General features: G+C 40.1%; 1 protein-coding gene across 3 annotated transcripts in view; it reads right to left on the bottom strand.

The window, feature by feature from the left end:
• The window catches only part of LOC109418423 (disheveled-associated activator of morphogenesis 1), a 333193-nt gene that overhangs the window by 39924 nt on the left and 272255 nt on the right, over nucleotides 1–21014 (bottom strand). For all 3 annotated transcript variants that reach the window (XM_062859633.1, XM_062859632.1, XM_062859631.1), the window contains one exon: nucleotides 1429–1917. In XM_062859633.1, coding sequence (XP_062715617.1) covers nucleotides 1429–1917 — 489 coding nt within the window. The remainder of the gene's footprint in view (nucleotides 1–1428; nucleotides 1918–21014) is intronic.

Raw genomic sequence — 21014 nt, forward strand, 5'->3', positions numbered from 1 at the left:
CTAGAAGCTTTCCAAGCTTCAGTCCAGAAGCTTTCCAAGCTTTAGTCTAGAAGCTTTCCAAGCTTCAGTCTAGAAGCTTTCCAAGCTTCAGTCTAGAAGCTTTCCAAGCTTCAGTCTAGAAGCTGTGCAAGCTACAGTCTAGAAGCTTCCCAAGCTTCAGTCTAGAAGCTTTCCAAACTTCAGTATAGAAGCTTTCCAAGCTTCAGTCTAGAAGCTTTCCAAGCTTCAGTCTAGAAGCTCTCCAAGCTTCAGTCTAGAAGCTCTCCAAGCTTCAGTCTAGAAGCTTTCCAAGCTTCAGTCTAGAACCTTTCCAAGCTTCAGTCTAGAAGCTTTCCAAGCTTCAGTCTAGAAGCTTTCCAAGCTTCAGTCTAGAAGCTTTCCAAGCTTCAGTCTAGAAGCTTTCCAAGCTTCAGTCTAGAAGCTTTCCAAGCTTCAGTCTAGAAGCTTTCCAAGCTTCAGTCTAGAAGTTTTCCAAGCTTCAGTCTAGAAGCTTTCCAAGCTTTAGTCTAGAAGCTTACCAAACTTCAGTCAAGAAGCTTTCCAAGCTTTATTCTGGATGCTTTCCAAGCTTCAGTCTAGAAGCTTTCCAAGCTTCAGTCTAGAAGCTCTCCAAGCTTCAGTCTAGAAGCTCTCCAAGCTTCAGTCTAGAAGCTTTCCAAGCTTCAGTCTAGAACCTTTCCAAGCTTCAGTCTAGAAGCTTTCCAAGCTTCAGTCTAGAAGCTTTCCAAGCTTCAGTCTAGAAGCTTTCCAAGCTTCAGCCTAGAAGCTTTCCAAGCTTCAGTCTAGAAGCTTTCCAAGCTTCAGGCTAGAAGCTTTCCAAGCTTCAGTCTAGAAGCTTTCCAAGCTTCAGTCTAGAAGATTTGCAATCTCCAGTTTAGAAGCTAAAAAAAAATCCAGTTTAGAAGCTTTCCAAGCTTCAATCTAGAAGCGTTCTAAGCTTCAGTCTAGAAGCTTACCAAGTTTCAGACTAGAAGCTTAACAAGCTGCAGTTTAGAAGCTTACCAAGCTTCAGTATTGAAGTTTTCCATGCTTTAGTCTAGAAGTTTTCCAAGCTTCAATCTAGAAGCTTTCCAAGCTTCAGTCTAGAAGCTTTCCAAGCTTCAGTCTAGAAGCTTTCCAAGTTTCAGTCTAGAAGCTAAACAAGCTTCAGTCTAGAAGCTTTCTAAGCTTCAGTCTAGAAGCTTTTCAAGCTTCAGACTAGAAGATTTTCAAGCTTCATTCTGGATGTTTTTTTTTTTAATTTGGGATCAACCTTGTCCAAATACGGAAGCAGTCTAGAGTTACAGACTATCTTTCGACCCAGAAGTCACATTCCAAATAGCGGAGCTTCGCAAACAATGATTTCGTTGTCAAGGAAACCGATTCACGTGACCCAGCCTACTATTTCCCACCCACAAAAAAAAAGGCAGTGAATCTATCCCCACTAACCTGCAAACACCCGCACCAGCCTCTCCGGCCGCGAAAGCCCGGCATCTTCTTGTGCGCCTTGTAGAACTTGTGCAGATTAGTCTGGTGCTGTTGCTGTTGCTGCTGTTGCAGAGCAACCTGGTTGAAGTAGTGCTGCGGCAATGGTTGCTGCGTTGTCGTCGTTGTGGTACCGGGTGACGTGTTGCCGCCGCCGCCACAGCTGGTGACGGTCGTCGAGACCGTCAGTGTCGATAGGGCGCCCAGCGACTGGGGCTGGTAGAAGGCGTCCGCCGCAGCCGTCGTGAGGTTGTTGCTATAGTTGCTGCCGATGGTGGTCGTTCCGTCCGAACCGACGACGATGGTGGCAACACTGCTGCCGTTGTTGTTGTTGCTGCTGTTGTTATTGTTGTTTGTGACGGCTTCCTTACATATGTGCGGGAGGTTCCAGTTGCCGATGTCGGGCAACCGGGTGCGCAGTGTGGATAAATTAATCGGGCACGTTGGGATACCCTGTCGAGATAGGAAGAGAAGAAAAAGAAAACTTATTAGTAAAACAAATTACGAGGAGGACCTGCAAACATTTGGAGTTGTCGAGCAACCATCTTAAGCGGTGTGCTGGAGAACGTTGTGTCGTGGCGAAAGATGAACGACAAGCTTGCTGCACTCTACGGCGAACCCAGAATCCAGAAGGTGACCAATGCCGGAAAGATACGGTTGGCAGACTATGTTGTAAAACTGTCGAAAAACAACCACGCAAAGTTGATGTTCGAAACAGATCCGATTGGTACAAGAAGACAAGGAGAGTAAGGTGGGTGGATCAGGTAGAACGTGATCTAGCGAGCACCGGGCATAATCTTGGATGGAGAGTGGCCGCCGAATATCGAGGGTAGAAGTCACCACCGTGGACGTAGTTGGCGAGGGTGGTCAACAAGAACAGAGAAGAGTTTCCTTCTACGGAACTAGCTGCACAACAGCTGGATGTGATCATCAACTTCCAGTCCTCTAAGAGCATGGATGTGACTGCAAACTCGAAGCAGTCGCAGAACAATCGTTGGGGCAGGAGCAACACGGTAGCACTCACAAGGCCAGAAGAGTGTTAACCCCCAAAAAGAAAAGAGCAAAGAATCCCATGAGTCAGGCTCAGCCAGGTGTTCCAGAAGGTTGGGCGGTATAGGCTGGAGAAGGCAGGCCCGTCCCGGATGGAAGAGATCACCATTTGTGAGCCTTCAGCCACCACAGGTTAGGGCAGGTCAGGGGAAGAACGTCCCTTGGACCCTAGTGGATAGGCACAAGCAATAGAAGAATAAAGAAGAAGAAGAAGTGATCAGGTAGAGTCAGGTCTTGAAACGGATGAGGAGTGATGCCAAACTCACAGATGGGGGAGCCGAGTTTCTGATGTACCCTTACGAGTTAATAATCCTTCAGCTCAAGAACGCTAAGGTTAAAGAATACCACGTGCAAGAGCCTCACCTACAATTGTCTAACGGCGGAAGTCTTTAACGAGAGAGTTGAGGTGAGGTTTCTTACCGCTGAAGTGACTCTCCAGTGTAAACACCTGAGTGAGGTCTCAGAAACAGCTGTGTTAGACAATTACTGGGTGGGGGACGGATATTACCGCCGGAAACGGTAATTGAGTTGCGGATGGGTAAAAATGGCGGCGATATGGATGACGGGTAAACATTCAGTGCAGAAGTTGGTGACAACACTTAATGAAAGCATCGTGGTCGCCAAGGTCAACGGAGTCTTCTTAACAGTAGCTGTTAAGTATGCGCCTTCTCGGTGGCTGATGATGCTGAATTGTAAGACAGCAGAGTTGACAGGGTAAAGGCCGGTAGTAACGACGGGTAACTACAGTGCCTAGGCCGTGGAATAGGGAAGCCGTTTATCAAACCAGCAGAATCAGATCCTGCTAGAGGCACTGGCTATGCTATGATGTAGCCAATGTCGGTACCGTTAACCGGAACGAAGCGGAGTCGTTGATCCGCGTTACATTTTGAAGTTCTGGCATAGCAAGTAGTTCAAACCAAACTGGAGGGTTGACGATGCCTCAAGCGATGCCTACACTCACAGCGACCACCTGGCGGTTCACTACAGTATCAACTACATCAATAACAGGAAGCGGGCGGAGGAAGAAGCGATCAGACGGATGCAGTGATCACGTACTGAAGAATGACGAGTTGCGTTTGCGACTGCCAAAGTCGCGCTCTGATAAGGGTAGGTCAAAGAGGCCTGTGACAGAATGCTAATACGAACCAGAGGGGTGATGCCCCAAGGATTGAGACGGCCAAGACATGAGATGTAATGGCTCCCACCGAGCAGTTACCAAGCATTGCTGTAATGAGGAAACATAGTTCGCAAGAGCAGGTCTTGCTCCTGGGCATTTGAGATGGGGCCAAGGGGTTTTCCAGAAAGTTTCCAGAGTCAAAAAGAAAATCCAAGGGGCTTCAGAGGCGTTTCAAGAGGTTTCAGGAGCTATTTGAGGGAGTTTCGACAGGTTTCGTAATTTGAGAGACGTTTCAATAATTTTACGTGAGTTTCAGGAACGTTTCAAGGGACTTTAAGAGCTATTCAAAGGGGAGGTCTCAGGAGCCTTTAACCCTTTGTAGACGGATGGGTCACATGAGTCCAGCTGTCAAACCGACCTTTCCAAACGTGTACTAGACCAGCGAGGTTGCATCTAGAAAGGCTAAAATACCGTCTCCGAAGGGTTAAGGAACATTACAAGGGTCTCAGGGTTGATTTAGACCTGTGCGCCGACTATATTTTGCTCGGCGGCGGCGTAAGGGCCATTTTTGACCGGCGGCTGCGGAGTAATCAGCGTGACCAACATTTGACCATAATTTTAATATTGGTAAAGCGAAAAATTGAATTTGTAGTCTGAGCTTTTTCATGACCATTTATGACATCAACTATTACGTTAAAATGAATACCTTTTTTATTTCTGTTCGGGCCCGTCACTGTGTGATTAGACCTGTTGGAACATTTTTTACTTATTCGTTTACTTGGGAGGCTCGGGCGCCACATGCCTGGAAACAGAACTCGTTGAATAACAGTTTCTTAAACTAAAATTTGCTCAAAAGTTATGTTTGTTCACCTCCTGTACAACTGAAATGTTTGTTGGGATGGGTATAAATAAGTAGAAATGAAATGTACATTTTTGTTTTTACGTTGTTTCCATTTTTTAAATTTTTAATTGCCCTAACATTATATTAGTTTGGGAAGCCGAAGTACTCGCGGCAGTTATTGTTATAACAAATATTTATAATTGGAAAGGAATATTGAGACATTACCGGTATCCTTAGTGTAATGAATGTTGCATTTCTCCATCGCAAATAAAGGGCAATGAAATATTGATTTTGCTACAGTTTTTTTGTTTTGTTTTCTCAGAATCTTCAGAAGCTATCAAATTTGATAATAAAGTCAAACTAAGGAATCCTTGAATGATTTCAGGAAGGAATCTCAGAAGGAATCCTAGGAGCCTGAAAGAAACTCATGAAGAAAATTCTGGACTAATCTCTGCAAGAACTGCTGTATGAAACCCTGCTGAAACTTCCGCAGGAATCTCTGGCGGTTCAAGATTCTCTTTAAGAGATCTCTACAGAAAATTCTGAAGAAATCTCAGATTGAAGTTTTCGAGAAATTTCCGAAACAAATTCAGGACGAATCTTCGACAGAAATTTCAGGAGGATTCCCCAAATGAACTAAAGCAGGAATTTCCAAAGGAATTCCAGGAGGAATCCCCGACGGAATTCTAGCGGGAATTTCTAAAAAAAATCGAGAAGGAATCTCCAAAGGATTTCAACGAAAAATATTGAGAAGGAATCTCTGAAGGAATTACCTGAGACAATACTAGGAGGAATTTCCGAAAGAATTCCATGAAGAATCCTCGAAGGAATTTCTGGAGGAATCCCATAAGATATACCAGCAGGAAACTCCGAAGGAATTCTAGTAGGAATCCCCGGAGGAATTCTAAGACGAATCCCCGGAGGAATTCCGTGAGAGACCCCCGAAGGAATTTTAGAAGGGATCTCCGAAAAAAAATCGATTAGGAATCACCCTAGGAATTTCAAGATGGAATCCCGAAGGAAATCCAGAAGGAATCCCCGACAAATATTAGGAGAAATCTCCGAAGGAAGAATCCTCGAAAGAAGAACCGCTCAATAGAAACCCCCGAAGTAATTCTGAAAGGAATCCCCGAAATTACTCTAGGAGGAATTCCCGAAGGAATTCCAAGAGAAATTCCCGACAGAATTCCAGGAGAAATTCTCGAAAGACTTCTAGGATGAATCACCTAAGGAATTCCAGAAAAGAGAAATCACCAAAGGAATTCCAGGAGTAATCCCCGATCAGGAGAAGTCCCCGAATGAATTTTAGGAGGAATCCGCGAAAGAAGTCTAAAAAGAATCCCCGAAGAAATAACAGGAGAAAACCCTGCAGGAATCCCAGAGGTCACCTTCGAAGGAATTCCGGGAGGAATCTCCGAAGGAATCACAAGCGGATTCCTCGAAAAGGAAACCCCGAAGGAATAATAAGACGAATCCCCATAGAAAGTGGAAGGGGAATCTCCAAAGAAATTTAAGAAGGAATCCTCGAAGGAACTCAAGAATGAATCTTCGAATACCAGGAGAAATTTACAAAGGAATTCTAGAAATCACCGAAGAAATTCAAGAAGGGAATCCCGAAGGAACTCCAGGAGGAGTGATTCCATGAAAGAATGAAAGCCAGAATCTCCGAATCTAAGAGGAACCACCAAAAGAATTCCAGGATAAATCCCCGAAGGAATTCCAGGAGGAATCCACGACGGAATACCAAGAGGAATCCCCAATAAAATCCCAGGAGGATTTGATGAAGGAAGTCCAGGAGGAATCCCCAAAGAAATTCCAAATTTTTATTATTTATTTCTAGGAGGAACCATCGAAAAATATCCAGGAGGGATCCTCGTAGAAATTCCATGAGAAACCCCTGAAATAATTCCAGGAGGAGTTCTTGCAGGAATTCCGAGAGGAAATCCCGAAAGAATTCTAGGAGAAATCTCCGAAAAAAGTCGAAGAGGAATTCCCGTAGAAATTTCAGGAGGAATCCCCGACGGAATATCAGGAGGAATGCCCAAAGAAATTTCAGGAGAAATCTCCGAAGGAACTCTAGAAGGAATCCTCGAGAGAATTCAAGGAGAAATCTTCGAATTAATTCCAGGAGGAATCCCCGGAGGAAGTCCAATAGAATCCCTGACGGAGATCCAGCAGGAATATGCGACGGGATTTCTGGAAGAATTCCTGGAGAAATCCCCGAAGAAATGAATGGAGAAATCCTTGCAGTAATCCCGGGAGGGAACCCATAAAGGAAAACTGGGACGAATCTCCAAAGGATTTCCAAGCAGAATACTCGAAGGATTATCAAGAGGAATTCCCATTAGAAGTTCAAGAAAAATCTACCAAGGAATTCCAGAAAGAATCCCTGAAGGAATTCTAGGAGAAATCACTGAAGCAATTCCAGAGGGAATCCCAAAGGAATTCCAGAAGGACTCCTGAAGGAATTCCATGAGGAATCACTGAAGCAAATCCAAGAAGAAACTCCGAAGAAATTCTAAGAGCAATCATCAAAGAAATTCCATGAGAAAGCTACGTCAAAATATCAGGAGAAAGCCCCGAAAGAATTTCAGGAGGAATCCATGAAGGATGTCTAGGAGGAATACCCGTAGAAATTCCAAAAAGAATCCCCAAAGGAATTCCAGGAGACATTCCTGAGTGAATTCTAGGAGGAATCCACGAAGGAAACCCCAGAGGAATCCCTAAATGAAGTGCAGGAGAAATCCCCGGAGGAATTCCATGAGGAATCCTGGTGGATTCTCCGAAAGAATTCTAAGAGGAACCGCCGAAGAAATTTGCCGGAATATTAGAAGCAATCCCCGAAAGAATTTCAGGAGGAATCTTCGAAGGAAGTCAAGGAGGAAACTCTGAAAGAAAATCTAGGAAGAATCTCCAGAGGAATTCCAGGAGGGATCTCCGAAAGAATTACAGGAAAAAGCCAGGAGGAATCCTTGAAAAAGTCCAGGGGAACCCCTGAAGGAAGTCTAGGAGGAATCCCCGAAGAAATTACAGGAGAGATCCCTCCAGGGATTCCAGGGGAATGCTCGAAGGAATTCCGGTAGTAATATCCACAGGATTTCCAGGCGGAATCCTCGAAGGATTTTCAGCGGATCTTTCCGGGTAGGGGGAAGGATTTGCAGGAGATATATTCTCTAAAGAATTTTAGAAGGAAATCCTTGAAGGATTTTTGTAGAAACTCCATGATAGATCACTCAGAATATCCTAGAGATATGCCTGATAATAATCCTAAGGGATATTGAAGGAACTCCCACAAGATTCCCTGAAGGAACTCCTGTAGGAATTCCTCCATGAGCTTCTGGAGAAATCTCTGATGTAACTCCTGAAAGCATCCGTGAGTCTTCCTGAAAAAATCTCAATCTCAATCTTCAATTTGAAAGAACCCCAGGAGCGATCCCTGGAAGAACTTCTCGAACAATCCCTTAAGTTTTGATTATCAAATAACTCATAATATGTACAGATGGGTAAATTATTGATTAAATTGGTCAAAAATCCACAGCTCAGGTGAGATTTGAACTCACGACTTTTATTCGCTAGGCAAGTGCTTTACCAACTAAGCCACCGAGCCAATTAATGACTCAGCATTTTAGTTGTCATAAGGTTCAATTCGAATCTCATCGATCTATATCATCTTCCCCTAAACCGCAAATATAACAATCTCTGGGTCGTGAGGGTCGTGAGTTCAAATCTCACCTGAGCTATGATTTTTTTCCCAATCCAAACAATAATTTACCCATAGGAATTCTCCAGGGATTCATTTTTGAATTCCTTCACAGATTCCTTCAGGAATTCGTCCTACGATTACATCAGGGGTTTTTCCCGGATCTTTTCTGGGAATTTCTTTAGGAATTCCTTTAGGGATTTCTCCATGGATTCCTCCAGGAATTTCTTCGGGAATTCATCCAGGAGTTCATCCATGAGTTTCTTCAGAAATTACTCCAAAAAAAAAAATCCTAGGATTACAGCAGGGATTTCTCCAGGAATTTTCCAAAGCTTTCTCTAGGATTTCCCCTATGAATGTCTCCAGGGATTCCTCCAGAAATTCTTCCCATGATTCTTGAAAGAATGCCTACAGAAATTCCTCCAAGAATTTTTTCACGGAAAAATTCCTTCAGGAATGCCTCCACTGATTCCTCCAGAAATTGCTCCACAAATTCCTCCAGAGATTTCTCCAGTTATTTCTGCCAGGATTCCTCATTGAATTCCTCGAGTAATTCTTCCACAAATTCATGCAGGAATTTTTCAAAATAAATCCTTCAGGAATTTCTCCAGCAATTCATCCTGGAATTCCTTCATGAATTATTTCATGGATTCTTTCTGTTACCCCTCCAGTGTTTCATTCTGTAATTCCTTCACGGATTCCTTCAGGAATTCCACCAGGGATTTCTCCAAGAATTTCTCATAGCCTCCTCCAGGAATTCTTCTAGAAACTCCTCCAAATGTCCCTCTAGAAATTTCCTCAGGGATTCCTGCAGAAATTCCTCCGGACATACTTCCAGAAGTTCTTCCACGAATTCTTACAAGGAAACCTCCAGGCATTCTTCGTAGGATTCCTTCAGGAATGCCTTCAGAGGTTCATCCAGAAATTCTTCCAGGAATTTCTCCAGGGTTTCTTCCAGGAATTCTTCGTTAATGAACCCTGTTGGAACTCTTCCAGAAATTTGTCCAGGAATTTTTCGAAATATTTCTCCAGAAATTCCTCCATGAATTCTTTCACAAATTTCTGTAGGGATTCCCCCAGGAAATTCTTCAAGCATTTCTTTGGGAATGCCTCCTGGGAATTCCTTCAATATTTTTTCCAGCAATTCCTTCAGTAGTTCCTCCTGCAAATTATACAGGAATTTCTCTAGACTCATCATCCAGTTTTTGAGAGCTTCGTTCAAGAATTCTTTCAAGCACTTCTTTAGTAATGCCTTTAGGGATTCCTCCAGAAAGTCCTTCACGGATTCTTCGTGAAATTCCTCCAGGGATTTCTTCTGAAATGCCTCCACGGATTCCTCCAGATATTTCTCAAGCTGGTAAAGTGATTCTCAAAATGATCAACGGAATTATGTTTTGATACGCGAATCACAAAATGGTATACAAAATTCAATTGTGGATGATACAATGAACACCAAGAAGGTGCATAGGTGTGTGATGTGAGTATGGTATATTATATACCTTAATGATCAAGGGAACGTGGCAAGTAACTGCAATTTGATTTATAAAATGCTAACGTAAAACATGAGATTTGGAGATGGTGTAAACATATTAATGTTGCTGCTGCGTAAAAATCAAATTGCGTGCGGCAATCAAGGTGCATGATGTCACCGTGGTGTATAGGATCTTCTGATAACACTGAGTTCATTGGTATGGTGCATTGAATGCTGCTATGGAGCATGTCATTCAAAGATGGTGCTTGATGTCAGTATGATGCATTAAAGTTGACATCGTACAAGAAATGCTATTTCGATGTACGAAACTGCATACAATAATAATGGTGCAATAGATGCCTAGATGATATAGTGAACACCACGATTACGCATTAAAAGCTTCAGTAATGCATGAAATTTACCGATGGTGCATGATTTCGCAATTAGACACATATTTGATTCAAAGATGGTGCGTGATATGATGCCTAGATGATTCTGTGAACATTATGGTGGTGCATAGAATGAATGATGTCAGTATGGTGCATTAGCTTTGCCATGATTCTGTTATACTCGTCATGTTTCATATTAAGGTGCACTTGCAATTCGTGCAAAGGTGCAGGAAACTCAATGTGGTACAGAAATCAACATGTTCCAGGTACGTGGAATACTATTTTGTATGTGAAATGCTAAAATGATGCATCAAATTCAAATGTAAACCACATCATAATGGTGCATAAGATGTCTAGATGATATAGTGAATGCCAAAATGGTGCATGGAAAGCTTTGAAGAAGGCGCAAGATGCTAGTGTGCTGCATTAGTTGTCACCGTTATTCAAAGATTAACAACATGTTGCATGGTTAGGTGCACGAATTGCAAAAATGGTGCGTAGAATACAAAATAAAATAATTTTATGTGATGCTCATAACATAATGGTGCATCAGATGCCTAGATGATATAATAAACGCTGAAATGGTGCTTGGAAAGCTTTGATGGTGCATAAAATTTAATGATGGTGCATATCAGTATGATGTATCAGATTCCTAGTTGATTAAAAGATAGTGCATGAGATCAGCATAATGCGTGGATACCTAGATCATTCTGTGGACGCTTTGAAAAAGGTACATGATGTTTGAGTGCTGTATTAGTTGTCAGCGTTATTCAGCGACACTCGACATTGTGTATGGCTAGGTGCACGAATTGCAAAAATGGTGCTTGGAATTCAATGTGGTGCCGAAGCCACCATGGTTCACGTACATGGATTACAGTTTTGGAATACAAAATGCCAAAATGGTGCATGTTATTCGAATATGGTGCTGACATCACTGATTAGTAAAAAGATGGTGCGCGAGATGAGCCTAAATGATTCTGAGAACATCGTGGTTGTACATGAGATACAAAGAAATTGTATGTATCAGTGGTGCATTTGTTGCCGCCATAATTCAGTGATTCTCAACATTGGGTGGTTTGATCCTAAATGCAAGAATTGCAAAAATGATGCATAGAATTGAATGTTGTGCGGAAGTCAACATGGATCAGGTACATGGAACACAATTGGGTGTACGATATGGCAAAATGGAGCTTATGAAATTCAAATGTGAATTAAATGTTTAGATGACGCGTGAGATGGTGCTTAGATATTTATGTGATCATCATGGTGGTGCATGGAAAGCATAGGAGCTACATGATGTCTGTATGGTGGATTAGTTTTACCATGATGCAGCTATACTCAACAAATTCCATATGTAGGTGCACGAATTGCAAAAATGGTGCAGGAAACTCAATGCGGCACATAAATCAACATAGTGCAGGTACAAGGAATGCTATTTTGTATGCGAAATGCAAAAATGGTGCATCAAATTCACTTGTGAACCACATCATAATGGTGCATAAGATGTGTAGATGATATAGTGAATGCCAAAATGGTGGTTGGAAAGCTTTGAAGAAAGTGCATGATACTAGATGATGCATTAGTTGTCATCGTTTTTCAAAGCTGATCAACATGTTAAGGTGCACGAATTGCAAAAATGGTGCATAGCATACAAAAAAATGTATTTTATGTGATGCTCACGGCATTACGGTGCTTTAGATGCCTAGATGATATGATAAACGCTGAAATGGTGCTTGAAGAGCTGTGATGGTGCATGAAATTTCATGATGGTGCATATCAAAATGAGGTATTAGATACTTAATTGATAAAAAGACATTTCATGCGATCATCATAATGCGTGGATACCTAGATCATTCTGAGGACATCATGATGGTGCATTGAAAGCTTTGAAGAAGGTGCATGATATTAGTGTGCTGTATTAGTCGTCACTGTTATTCAGTGACACTCGTTATTTTGTATGGCTAGGTGCACGAATTACAAAAATGGTGCTTAGAATTCAATGTGGTGCCGTACATGGAATACAGTTTTGGAATATGAAATGCCAAAATGGTGCATGTTTTTCAAATATGGTGCTGACATCACTGATTAGTGAAGATGGTGCGTGAGTTTAGCCTAGATGATTCTGAGAACATCATGGTTGTGCATGAGATACTAAGACATTGTATGTGTCAATGGTGCACCATAGCTTAGTGATTCTCAACATTGCGTGGTAAGATCCAAAATGCAAGAATTGCAAAAATGGTGCATAGAATTTTTTTATAGAAGGGGGGGCAAGTGCCCCCCCTTGCCCCCCCTTCCCTGTGCACGCTAGTGGTTGAGACCCACTGAAACGTTCGTGAGACTTCGTACTGACCACCTGAAATCCCCTGCAATCTCCTGAGATCCTCTGAAACGCCCCTGTGATCACATGGAACGCTTTTGAAACGCCCAGGTACCCCCTGAAACCCCCTAAAAAGCCCTTGCGATCCCCTGGCATGCCCCTGAAGCGCTCCTGAGGCCCTCTGGAGCTCCCTGAAATCCTCTTGAACGCCCTTGAGATCCCATGGGACCCCCTGAAACAACAATTGAACATTACACGAAATGAAATTAAAAAAAAAAAAATCGAAAAATAAGGCGCACCCTAATGTGAAACTTCAACAGTGCAAATATCGAAAATATAAACTTGTCACTGAAATGGTCAATCAAACCTTGCCTAAAATCACGTAAGCCGGCTCCCCAAGCACAGCCTCATCATTCAATTAGCTTCGTCCTGGTGATCTCTTGGCCCTCGCCAAATGCAATCGTCCATCGTCGCAACACCAAAAGAAGAAAGCTCACGACGACGGACGACAGCACTCCCAAACAGGGAGATCCCGCAATTAAAATCCGACATGATAGCTCATTCCAACCAACGACAACGACACAGACTTTTATCGATATGTCTTCCCTCTCAAATGGCCACTTACTCCCAGTTTCCGCCCAGGCGTCGTCGTCGTGCAACACCAAAAACACGCAAAAATTCCTGCGGGGATGACTCAGGCTCCATCCGCCGAATTCGCCCCGGTCACGTAGGACCTCCGAAAGCGTGTGTCTGTCCGTGCCGGCGCACGGGCCAAGTCATGACGCAATCCCCGCCGGGGTGATGTTTTTTTTTTTTTTTTGAAGGAACGCCAAAGCCGTCATTATAAATGCTCGGTGTGGTCCGAAAAGAAATGGACTCCTCTCGCCTAAGGCTGACGGGCGCGGTCATTAGCTGTGTTTGTGGCGCTCGGGCACAGAGTTCATGCAAAAATCGGTTGAGCTTTCGAAGCATCATAAAACCTGCGAAATATTACGAGATGTGCGGCCGCCCCTTGAATGACCCTAGCGCGGCCAAGTTTGTTTGCGACGGCGGCGGCAATAGATACAATCTAGGAGTGGGATTCAAATTGGCCCGGGTGGAGTCGGTTCTTCAGTGAGTGGTGGTTGAAAGGAGCTGTATTGAGTTTGGATGAGGTCTCTTTTTATCAACTGCTATTAGATGGGCTTGTATCACCAGCAGCGGAGGAGGGGACTCCCTCGAATCGGTTGTGATATAATTGGGGGTAATTTTGGAGAGGTCGATTAGCGTCCCACTGACTGATTGACTTGCGCCGTGTCAAGAGATACCAGGTTTGGATTTGACTAATTTTATTATAGGATTTCGTAAATGGTTCCAGACAATGCTGTTTTGTAATCAGAACCGTTGGATTAATAGAGGATATAAGTGGATATAAGGTTAGGTGAAAACCATTCCTGTATTATACAGTCAGAGCCGTAGCGTGGGGTTGGCCAGGTTGGCCCCGCCAAGGGCGCCAGCCTCTAAGGGGCGCCGAAAAGGTCTAAGGCTAGAAGGAATATTATGATGCTATTGTTTTCTTGTATGTTACCAAGACTTCAAAATATCTAAGATTGATCGATTGTTTTTTACATTACGTTATTCTCAAAAATTCGTTCTCTAGATTATTTATCATGATGTAACCTGGGTATTTAACATTTTTTTTGATTTTGGGAAGTTATTTTAGTTGTTTTTTAACGAGCAAAGCAAAATCAATAACTTTTCAAAATTCTAGTGAAAGTTTTTCTCTGAAAATTACTGGAAACTTATTTATTGACATATTTTAGAGTGTTTATAACAAGTATTTTAAATGAAAAATATTCGGCGATGCTGTTCATTCCCTTCAAACAAATGAAATATTTCGGAAATTTCTTCATAAATTTTACCAGGTATTTCTTCGGATTTTTTGCTGGGCTTCTTTATGAAAATCTTTCAAAAACTATTTCAGAAATTCCTCAAGGGATTTCTTTAAAAAAATTCAAAGAATTTCCCCAGAAATTCTCTCAAAATCTTATATTAAAAATTATTTAAAAAAAAAAGCAGATAAAGAATAGTTCTGGAGAATCTTACTAAAAATTCTCGAAGAATCCCTTTAGAAATGCCTTCAGAGAGGTTTTCAGGAAGTTATCTAGGGATTTATTCAGAAATTAGTCAAAGGAGTCCTCTCGACATTTATACATGGATATTTAATAATTTCCTTCAATGGATTCCTGCAAAAAATGTATATAAGGATTACTAAGTAACCCTCCAATAGATTTCTTTAGTAATTCCTCCATGGGTTCCTATGAAAAATCCTGTAGAGATTCCATTAGAAATCATTTCAGGGATTCCCTCAGAAGTCCCTCTGAGAATGAATCATTTCAGAAATTCTTCTAGGGGTTTTTGAAATAAAATCTTCTGTGAAACTGTACCATGCTCACTAGGGATTGATCCATAAATTTCTGCTTGAATTTCACTAGAAAACTTTGTCTTCATAAATTCCTCCATAAAATTATAAATTTGGAATTAATTCAGAAATTTCTACAGGTTTTCCGTTAGAAAATCTGCCATTGACTTCATCCAAAATTTATCCAAAGCTTTCTTCTGAAAGCCATTCATAGATTCCTTCAGAAATTCCTCCTAAAATTCCTTAAGAAACTTTTTCAGAGATTCCTTGAAAAATTCTGCCAAGTTTTTTTTCAACTCTTCTAATGGCCCTCTACAAACTATCACGGGCATTTCATCAGGCATGTCTTTACGAATTGCTTCATGAATTCCTGCAAAAAATACTCCATGAATTCCATTTAGAATGCTTACTAAAATTTCTTGAAGATTTTAATCATTTATTCCTGCGGATAAATGTAGGAATTCCTCCACAATCTCTTTCATAATTTCATTCAATGAATCCAGCAAATATTCCAGAGATTTCAACAAAAACTTATATAGAGGTTCCTTCAGGAATTTCTCCTGGTATTACTTCATTTCCATTTTTGCCTCATGATTTCTGATAATTTTCTAAGAAATATTTTGATGGAACTTCAGAAGCAACTTTTGGTGAAGCTATTGGAAAATTGTGGTAAAACCAGTTGAAGCTATAGCCAAAAAATAGTAAAAACGTTTGAGGATTTCTGAAAGCTCCTGAAATTCAATTCATAATTTTTGAAAACAAACTTCATTTAAAAAAATCCGAAAAAAAACTAAGATTTCCTTAAGAAATGTATGCATCATGCATGTTAAGAATCTGAAATGTCATTTTTAACTATTGTGCTGGTCTAAGTATGATTCTTGAAATGCAAAATATAAGTACGAACATTCTTGGAAAACTTCGAAAACGTACTCATAACTTTGAATAAACAAATTTAGCAAAATAATATTTTTTTTTTTATTGTCGTAGGGCGCCAATCTGGATGCTTGCCAAGGGCGCCGTGGGACCATGCTACGGCTCTGCATACAGTGTATCAGCTACAATAAAGTGTATTGTAATGGAATGGTTCGCTAAAAGCTTTGTACATTGTTGCTACTATACATTTACATCCGATCTTTTTGTAACAGTATATTATACTGTTTTTCTTACGTTTGAATTACATTTTTATATAACACTAGCTGACCCGGCAAACCTTGTATTGCCCATTTTAATTGTTGCTCTTGCACATTTTTTGTTTTTGTTAATATTGTTAATTTTCTTAACTTGTTCTACATACGAACATAGCCACCCACCAGGAGGACAAATTGAACCGTTCAAAAGTCTTGTTGATCATTCCATTAAATAATTAGTTGTATTTTGGAGTCATGAGTATGTAAACTCATTTGTATAAACATCGGAAGCCCGGCTCCAGAGGCACGTTATCTTCCATTTGGTACATTTGTCTCAGATAAAGAATGCTGTTTGGTGGTTTGATTTTTAATCAACTTTTTATCAATATGACTTAAACGGAAAACTCGACCATAGAATTTACAGTTCAACTGCCATAAACTACACAACAGCGCCACTCGAAAGAAAAACCTTCGATAAAAAGAAGGAAACATTTAGGTATGTTGTAAATTTCAGCAGTTGGCCCATAAAGAAAATGGAACAGTGTGACTTGAAAGTTATCTGTATGGGAGCCTCCCGTTCCAGAAATCACAGAGGTCTCACACCAAGCTAAGAACCTTCCCGGCCCAAAAATATCTATCTACAAAATTTCACACCGATCGGATAAGTAGTTTCCGAATTCATAAGATTCAGACAGACAGACAGCGCGAGTAATAAATTCCTATAGAAATTCCCAGAGGTACTTCTGGAGTAATTCCATGAAGAATTCTTGGATGAATATCTTTATGAATTACTGGAGGAAGAATCTTTAGTGGAATCCCAGATGGTATTCCTGGTAAATTCATCTAGAAATTACTGGAAAAACCTGGTGGAATAACTGGAGGAATCCTTTGAACCAATTCCTGAAGGAATCCCTGGATTCTTGGAATAATGCGTGTATAAACTCCGAGAGGATGATTTCTTGGATAAATTGCCGTTGTAATTTCTGAACGAATTACTGATTTATTTTTTTTGGGAATTCCATCTGCACCTGGGGTAATTCCTGGTGGAATTTTTAAAGGTATTCCTGGAGAAGTCCCAGAATCAAATGCTGAAGAAATGCCCGGATGAATCCCTGGAGAAACTCCTGGAGTAATGCCTGGAGGTATTCCTAAAAGAATTGCTAGAGGAATTCCTAGACCGATCCCAAGAGGATTCTCTAGAGAAGCTCCTGAAGGAATGCCTAGAGACATGCCTGTGCGAACTTCTGGAGGAATATCTAGAGAAATTCCTCTAAAAATCTTGAGAAGAACTCCTGGAGGAATTTCTGGAAGACATTCTTTAACAATCGTTGGAAAATTTTCACGTATAATCCCTTGAGAAATCCTTTAAAGAATTTCTGGAAAAATTCCTCTAGGAATCCCTAGTGGAATTTCTCAATCCTTGAGAAATCTCCAAAAGAACTCCTAGAGGAATCCCTTCAGAAATTCCATTAGCAATTTCCAGATTAATGTCTGGAGGAATTCCAGAAAAAAAGCTTAGAAGAACATCTGGATGAATTATTGGAGGAATTATCTAAGAAATTCCTGGAGGAATCTCTAGAAGAATCTTTAAAGGAATCCCTGAAGGAGGTAAATTCTGCAGGAATCCCTGAGTTAATATCTGCAGGAATTCCTGGGGTAATTCGTGGTGGAATTCTCAAATGCATTCCAGGAGAATTCCCAAAATTAAATCCAGAAGGAATGGCTGGATGAATCCCTGGAGGTGTTTCTGAAAGAATTACTGGAGGAATTCTTAAAATAAGTCGTGGAGGAATTCTTAGAGCAATCCCTAGAGGAACACCTGAAGGAATGCCTGGAGGAGCTTCTGATGGAATTCCAGTAGACATACCTGATGAAATTTCTATAGAAATTCCTTGAGCTATCTTCTAAGGATCTAATGGAGAAATTTCTAGAGAAATCCCTAGAGGTATTTCTGGATTGTTTCCTTGAAGAATCACTGGAGAACTTTCAGGAAGAATTCCTGAGTTCTGATTTGTCGTGTTCAATTAGCAAATCTACGTACAATATCTCTGACGTAGAGCCATCTTCAACATATGGACTGGACAAGACACTGAAACGACTTCTAATATAGGTTCGTCTGCGGGTTTGCTTTTTAACCTAACGTATATTTGAATTGAACTTGCCAACTTTTCTCAGGAGTTGTTATGTATTTCAAACTTTAGTCAAACTGAAGCCTCAATATTGCAATAACGTGTAATGGAACTCATGTACCTCGTATGTACCTCGTATGTACTTCAATAACGCTGTAATGATACCCATGTACCTCGTCACCCACTTCATGCAACTACATTAGTGGTCTAATAACACTTAGCGCGATCGGCATAGTTCCATCATACCGCTCAAAGTGTTGCCACAAATAATGCTTAGTTTGCAAAACCCAGTTATCTGACTGGTGGGGCATGGGAGCCTAAGCTTCAACTGTTAATGACACATTCTACGGGCCCCGTATCATCAATACCAATTTTGCAAAGTTGAGTTATGGCATATTTGACATTTTTATCACATTCTACATTACTTTTGTCATCCAAAAATGTATTCGACATGATATTAGTGTTACGATAAATATAAATTGAATGACGATTAAGATTAACATTAAAATCGTGATTTTAAGTCTTTTAGGCACACTTTTCATCCAAACTATCGTATTTTAAACACCAACACACTGATTTTTCAAAAGTCTTCCATCATTTGTAGATAAATGTATGTAGATTTTTAAGCATAAAAAGATTTTTAATCGGAAGACTTTACAACTCTGAAATATGTCTGATCATGGTATGGGTTTTTATTGCGTTGTAACGTCACGAAAAATCAACATTTTTAAATTTTATTCAAATACGGAAAACGCTACAAATATGAAATTTTGTATGCTCTTTGTACTCGAAAAGATCTTTCAAATGAGATTAAAAAAAAGAAAATCGGTTCACGGAAGCCTGAGTTTCACCTGGTTGAAGTTTGCGTTGTAACGTCACGAAAAAAAGTTCTGTGGAAAAGACCAAATCTTTCTGGCTTGGACGGCTTCTGAATTGAACAAACGTAGTTCTATATTCAAAACAGTTTCGTTCTCGTTGTGTTTGAGCTCTTTTTCGAGATATCGTTTATAAATTGCGTACCATTGCCGATTAATAAACTACGTAGACTTTTGAAGGACGGGGAGATGGTGTTTGGCCAAAATCTACTATGTAATTGTACTGCGATATTGTAATTTTTTTTAATCGTAATCTAGTACCACTCAAACCGAAAATTTCCGTGATATGAGTGGCCAACAGACGAAACACTGACGAAATTACAAAGTTATTAAGTTGGTCAAAGACTTACAGTTGATGGATAGTTTGAGAGAGAACTTACAAATTTTAAATTTCATACATCTCAGGATCCCTTTTACATAGAAATACGATTTTTTCGGCAAAGTTGTTTGGTAAGTAATGGACTTGCAGTTGATTTACCAATAGATGCGAGATTTTGCCACTAGAAGACGTTAGTTTCCATTTTGCAAAAGCAGGCAAGGGATTAGAATTTCTTGAAAAGTATTCTACAAGCTGGAACTTTTTTCACTTTGGACATATTGTATTCAAATCAAATTGTAATCAAAGATCAATATATAATTCTTATCTTTTAAAATTTTATTTGATTTGATTCACTTATTCCTTAGATATAAGACTTAATAGAACACAGTCAAAAATATTATTGTGCTTAAAGTGCTCCATCTTTGTGAAGAGCTAACCAATCAAGTCCAGAATTGTAGATATTACAGATAACAAGATGAGGAACTATCAGTCAAAATTTGAGAATTTTTGATATATTTTATAAAAAGTTTCGGCTTGTTGAATGTGTTTTCGGTAATTAATAAAATTGGCATGCTTTTGAAAACTGAAACCACCACTGTGTGGCAGAAATTAATAACATACGGCTATTAAACTGAAAGTCTAGTGATCTACCAAACAACTTTAATGAAGCAACCATCTTTCCAATTAATCACGATCCTGAGATAAGTAAAACTAAAAATGCGTATGCCCTCTAGCGCCTCCTAGTGGAAGGATTTGAAATCATACGGCCCATCAATTGAAAGTTCTTGACCAGCCAAACAATTTTGTCGAGGACACCAACTGTCTAAATTTTAGGATCTTGAAATATATGGGATGGATATTACGTCAGTGTTACATCTATTTTTAATATAACAAGAATCACCGACAAACAGACGTAACACCTACGAAATTGAAACTCATATGTATCTCGGGACTCTAATTACTTAGACTTTAGACTTTTAGAATGTTGATGTCTTTGGAAAAGTTGTTTATCTTGTCCAGAATTTTCAGTTTAAAAGCCGTTTGGTTCAAGTTTCTAACTGACTAGTGGTAGTTGAAATTTTGAAAAATAGTGCACTTTATATTTATTCAAAAAATATTCAACATGTTGTAACTTCTTATAAAGTGCCCAAAGATTTTGCCAAAAAATAGTTTCTCAACTAATCAAAATTTGTTGAAAACTTTTTGAGAAATTCTAAATTATTGTAAACTTTTAATAAGCGTCTCCCAGTGTGTCTGAATCTCACATCCAATAGTAAATCAGCTGTAAGTTTTTGACTTATCAAACAACTTTGCCAAAGACACTAACTCTCTGAGTAATTATGACACTGACATATATATGATGGATTTTTTTTTGTCAGAATTAGGTCTATTTGTCTCTGGAATCACAGAAATTGATGCCCCTAAGTGGTATTCAGATCCTCAGGTATGTCTTTGGTTCAATAACTGCTCGCACATCTTAAAGCGTTTTTAATTGAATCAATGACATTGCATAAATTATTGAAAAAATGTTTAATTCGACGGCGTGATTAGTTTTATGCTGCTAAATCTAAATATCTGGCGGTGCGAAGTATTGGATATCAACGGTTTAGTCTTTGGGACAATATTAGATGAATATGGGTGGTACTAGGCCGAAGATGGGTACCATTAATCTTCATGAAGGAATTTTCATACTGCTGATAGCAATAACTTAGCCTCCGAGCCATTTATCACAAAACGGATTTTCAATAGAATAAAGTTCCCCTTGAAACAGTGAAGATAATGCAATGATATATTCACAAATTCGGGTAAAT

Source organism: Aedes albopictus, chromosome 3 (genome assembly GCF_035046485.1).
Source record: "Aedes albopictus strain Foshan chromosome 3, AalbF5, whole genome shotgun sequence".
Lineage (NCBI taxonomy): Eukaryota > Metazoa > Arthropoda > Insecta > Diptera > Culicidae > Aedes > Aedes albopictus.